At 50.1% G+C, this 5979-nt stretch overlaps 1 protein-coding gene across 1 annotated transcript; it reads right to left on the bottom strand.

Moving 5' to 3' along the window:
• Positions 1–210: 210 nt before the first annotated feature.
• LOC144461830 (uncharacterized) lies at positions 211–4413 on the bottom strand. The gene is given in 2 exon segments (XM_078165509.1): positions 211–3533; positions 3777–4413. Coding segments are annotated over 2 exon segments (3960 nt in total).
• Positions 4414–5979: the final 1566 nt, after the last annotated feature.

Below are 5979 nucleotides of genomic sequence, written 5' to 3'. Positions count from 1 at the left end.
ACATCTCATAGATAAGACATTCGAGCGTTATAGCAACCGTGTTAGAAGACCGACACGCCCGACCACGGACCTGTCTAATGCAGTTCCGTAGTTCCTGTGTCCCGTACAGGCACTGTATCACACTGGTGATACTGCAATGTGTGCCACGATTGATTAACCCGCACATGTTGCCCGATTGGGGTAGCTGTCCAAGGCCTCCCACTGTATGGGTCAGTAATCCCCCACACCAATGTCTACGTTCTGAAACAGTTCTGTAAGTGTACGCACCGAGCCCTGTGAATGCAACATAACCACGATAAGAGACATCCTATAATAGTCGAAAGTGAATTACAGCAGAGGACCGTGTCTCTTAAGCTTCGTGATTATTATAACAGGGGCCCACTTAGAGTCGCTCCCAATGACATCGTGCGTGAAACACTTTCCGTTATTGTTGTGCGGCCTCGTCCTGTCCAGTTGATCGACGCTGGGAATCCTACAGAGTGCCGACTTTGCAAGGGTCACCTTCAGTAGACCCTGTGTGCAGTCAAGCGTTGTAACATCAACCCTATGGGATCCAAATACAGCAACTCTCATTCTCATCACTATGTTCCTAACGAGTGCATTTAGTTTGATGTCCCTGACAGCTGCATTCTGAGTGCCTCTCGAAGGCCTGGGGTTGCCATACATCAGTAGTTTGGAGCTACTGCTATTACAAGAGTCCTCTTCCTCGCCCAGGTGGTCTAACCAGTTTGGTATGTCGGACGTGTAATCTCTAAATGTGAACACGTTACCATCTAGGGTCAGCATTCGGGGCATCGTTCATGTAATATGACGGACCCCCAACATCTCAAGTGATCCGAGCAGCACATCTGAGACTGGCACAGGCACAGGTGACGCGTGTAGCTTGCGCAGCCATGAACATAGATCCGACCCGGGTAGATGTCTTGCCACAATGACTTCACAGAGATCGATCAGGCTATTGCACTGCTCACCGAACATCTCCGAACCGGGTTTTGTGAAATTCCTACTAAGGTAGGGTACTACGTCGATCACCACGGCTCCGTTACCTACCAAAACATCTCTCCAGTCACACATGTGCGTAGGTAACATTTGCACATCTAGGGCAGCCTTTAGCATGAGTAGGACCTGATGTAAAAACAATGTGCCGGATTCGCGGGACTCTGACTCGGTGCAATTGATTACACGCTTACAACCTCCGAAGAACTGAGGGTATTGGAAAACAAACACTCCATTGCGCCTGGACGACCTACACATGTCATCTCTGGGACCTGCAAATATAAGTGGGTGCTTTCGGGTTATATGTTGGGACAATAGGATCACACTCTCCTTGAACAGAGCTATTTCCCTCTCATCGCGACTCTTGAGAATAACCATGGTTGTATCTAGTTCTCCTTCTACTGTTTTACCCCTCGTGATCACAGTCCCCGAAGGTAGAGTCGGGGGATCTGAGGCTGAGGTGACCAACCGTCCTTGTGACTCTTCCGATTCACCTACTCTTCGATCCATCACTTGAGTAACCCCGCCCTCCCCCTGTGTAGGTTCAAGCTCCGCTGGTGGGTGTACGGCCGGTTCCCCCGTATCCTCTTGTTCCCTTGTTGATACACGCTGTTCTTCTGTGTCTCCTGACTCCAAGTCTCGGCGCCCTGAAGATGTATCCCATTCACCCGATGATGGAACATCCCCTAATGACAGGTCAGCCAGGGCACTCGATTCGAGGCTCTGCTGTTCTGATATTTGTAGTACCGAGTCACTGGCTACACAATGACCCCGCGGAAGGCTGTGTGTAGTAGTGTCAGCGGAATACGGAGTGTTGCATATACCACCCACATCGCTACAGGTCAACATGTCAACAGCGTTATTATTACTCCAGTCAAGGTTGGTGGTCACAGTAGACATGGATGGCGGTTCAGTTGATATAGGTTCACCTGCAGCTGGCAGATCTACGATGTGACCACCGGACCACGGCCCTGGTATGACATTATGGGCTATCGGGCCCGCGGGTCGACCACCGGACCACGGCCCTGGTATGACATTATGGGCTATCGGGCCCGCGGGTCGGCCACCGGACGACGGTCCTGGTATGACATTATGGGCTATCGGGCCCGCGGGTCGCAAGGAGGGCTCACGGTTCCGCATCACCCCAACGTCGGCACTGTCTCTCAAAGCCGCACCCGGGCGCTTAGCCTCCACGCTTGCGTCCAAGGTGCGGGTTTTACGTTTCTTACGTTTACTCATGTATTCCCTGTTGTATACACGTTCAAGAGTCCGGACCTTGTTACGGTACCAGGCGTAAGGCTGGATAATCTCAGGTGCAAGTCTAATAAAGTCTATACTGTAGTACCACTTTGTTTCTGACCCGACTACACCTATGGGGGCTCTGGTGCCAGATCTGACTTTAATCAGGTTGGCAAGTGTCGTAGGGGTGCAGTCGTCGCTAACCACTATGTCGGTCGACCTGTATTCCCCTACTTGTACAGACATCGGGATGCGTTCGGATGGTAACTGGGCTCCAGTGATGTCGTGCTTCAAAGACTGGTACCTGGCTAGATTCAGCAAAGCGCAAGGTGACCACCTTTCCTGGGGGAACAGTGTAATGCATAGCACACCCATTGAGACAAACCGTTTGTCCCTTATGTTATGACCCATTTGTTCCAGGCTACCCATTGTAGCATCCACTGTAGGCCTTTGACCCCTGTGCTTTGTGTGAAGGTCCCGAGCATTGATAGCTTTCATATGCCCGTAGTCCAAGGTCGCCTCCTGCTCCGGGTTGTACACTCCAACCAGGGCAGATAGATTCGCAGCGTAGGTCTTTTTACAATAACCCTGCCCCTGTGGATTCTTGTATTGGACCAGGGGTGAGCCGCTGTGCAACTCCCACATTACACAATACCAGCTGAATATATCACTCCCTGTGGCTGAGGTCAAACACCACAGTATTTCGGGAGCCATGTTAGTGCGGTTCCCTCGCGGTTGGTCTGGGGTAGAGAAGTTGCAAGACGTACCGAAGTCGCTGATCTTAAAGCTAACAGTTAGGGGCTTCCTGTCCGGGTCATAGCACACCAACACGTTCCTGTACGTGAAGTCTCTGTGTTGTATGGTTCTAGATCTCAGGTACTCCAGCCCCTGGAGTGTGTCCAATTCCACCGCTGGTACAATCGAGGTATTCCCTATACGCCACATGAACTCCTGTAGGGAACACAAGGCCCGTTCCATGACGAGTACAGCTCTACCTCCCAGTTGGTAGCCAGGGATGTCGCACCAGAAACCGCCAAATGTGCGTAGGATGTTGGGATGTTTTATCGATACACCAATCATAACCTCCTCCATCTGCGATGCGATGTGTGCGTAGCGATTGAATTCCTCCTGAATGAAGGGCACGCTCCAGTTTACCATTTCAGGAAATAAATTGGTTTTAGCAACAATGCGATCGCAGACCTCGACTGTTACCCCAAACCTCCCTCGACCCAACACTTTACTTGGTGTGGTTATCAAAGCCTCTATATCAATGTCACAGGTCCTATCTATGGGTATACCTGTGTCGGTGTATATAGTCCACGGATTAGCTTGCACTGTGGACTGTAGACACTTGTACAATCACCCGAATCTATCTACCGTTAGCGCAGGCATCCTGGGCGTGGTTGTCTCGTAGCGTGAGGGTAGGTATCCGTCCAGGTGATTATAACCGTGTCAGCTCCTGGGTAGCCACTGGCACCTGGGACTTGACGAAGGTGGGGATTTCGATTGATTGGATGTGGAGTACTGATGGGTGTCCCCACCATGCTGTCTAGTAGACAACCCGTAGCCACATCTCGCCCTCTGGTGATCCCGCAGTCCGTTATTGGTCCTCATGGGCCATCTCGCCCTCTGGTGATCCCGCTGCCCGTTATTCGTCCTCGTGTGCCATCTCGCCCTCTGGTGATCCCGCTGCCTGTTACCAGTCCTTAAAGGACCACCCAACCGAGCTTTCACAGAGACTCTGGTGTGGCGTGGTGCAACATGTGAATCATCAACAGCCTGAGGCCTGGATGGGAAGAGTTGTTTACGGACACCCAGAGTATCCCTGACAGATAGTCTTTCGACGCCCAGTGTTAGATCATGCCCCTTTTTTCGTGGTGCGGGTGGGTATGACTGTGGTCGGTCTGCCACAGTCAGCGGCGCGGATGGCGGTGGGCTTGAACAAACTGTCACCTTCTGTCTAGTTGTACAGGACTCTGTTTGGTCTACCAAGACCTTTTTTATTAGCACCTTATGAAGAACATTGCATAGGTTCCGATGTTGGTCGGCGAAACGTTCTCCGTATTCAACCTTGGCTTGCCTGTATGGAATACTCAGAAACCTGATGAATGTCATTTCCTCGAACGTCTTAATCAGATGACATTGGTCCCACGCCAGCAGGTACGACTGTACAGCCATGCCCATGTACTTTGGCTACTTCGGTGAACTCGTAGACCGGGGCCGAGATTGTAAATATCCTCGTCTTGTGCATCCTGCTAGCTTTTATTACCTTTACCTTTGCCTCGGTCGGATAAATGATATCACAGTATGAGCCACGGCTGGTCATTGGAGTACCAGCTAGTTGACCGTTGGGTGGTGCCGGTTGGACGTTCGACTACCTCCGGTGGGAGGTACGAGTACTTGCAATTGGGTTGGACATATGTACATGCAGTCGGATGTTTGAAATACCCAGAGTTGGGACAGATAAGCATCGTTGGTTGGATGTTTGAGTAACTCCAGACTCCAGAGGTACTACAGACACACAGTGTTCATGATGCGTTTGATCCTGTCATACACTGAGCGACATGTTTTGGTTGCAGATCTGGCCTCCCTCGGTAGCAGGGCTCCCACGGCAGTAATCCCCTGTTGTGTGTAGTAGCATTACATCTACATTCATGTTAAAGGCTGTACACAAACTTCCGTACAACTAACTAAAGTCAAATCTACTAACAGTATGTGTGCAGTGTAATATTATGTCCCTAATAGTGGATTTAGACGTCTCGCCTTATAAGTGTGTAAGGCACGCACTTTCATCGGAACGCTAAACGCTAAATAGATATGATGGTAGACCACAATGAATATTACAGTAATTACTGGTGGATCTATGACAATGCCAATTGGCTCAAGGTCACCTTAATAGCCGCTCCTCTGATGATTGTGTTTGGCTTGACCTTGCTTGTACACAGGCTATAGACCACACGCTCATCAATCATATACAAACCATGTTTCTTGTCTGGCGATGCCGTGTACGGTCCCACAACGTGTGCACTGGAAGATGTGAGGCGTGACGTGGAATGCGGACCTGTCGAGTTTGCATTGGCTGACACTATGTGCGACACTCACACCATGTGCGGCGAACAATACACCGTCAATGCTAACGGTCCTTCAATAATAGGAAGGTGAGAGGTGTTTGTATGTGCTATATTACGACTACAGGCGGGAGGCCACGGTGTGTGACTCACTCTTACTTTACATGCCCAACAGACCCCGTGAAGACAGCCATGTGACGCTGAGCCCAGATGGACACTAGCAGCTGCGGGGGATGGCTGCGTGGCAGATTGTGAACCTGTTTAGGTTTTATTACAATTGTGTTACAAGTATGTCTTGCTATACAATAAAGACACTATAACATGAAGTTATATCACACATGAAGATGTTTATTGAATTCAACCATTTACACTGTAATCAAAGGCAGGCTGCGATATCGTCTCCTTGTTGTGCATAACCCATGTATGTAATACAACCCGTAAATGAGTACCATCACGGCCACTGTCAAATTCATAGCCACACTCCATATACACAACTCTTCGCTGTTGCGTACACTCGAATGGCGCACCGCTGTATTCACTGTGGTGTACATGTTTATAGGGTCCTCTTTATGCCTGGGTATGTGGAAGACCCGGGCCTGGTGTTGTGGCAACCAACAACTTGTTGACGAGGTTTAGTGCATATTCTGCTGCCATGCGTTTTGCGCCTCGCTTACAG

The sequence above is a fragment of the Epinephelus lanceolatus genome, chromosome 23, assembly GCF_041903045.1.
Source record: "Epinephelus lanceolatus isolate andai-2023 chromosome 23, ASM4190304v1, whole genome shotgun sequence".
In the NCBI taxonomy this organism is placed as follows: Eukaryota; Metazoa; Chordata; class Actinopteri; order Perciformes; family Serranidae; genus Epinephelus; species Epinephelus lanceolatus.
Note: the sequence above shows the minus strand (reverse complement) of the source record. Positions and strands in the feature narration are given on the sequence as shown.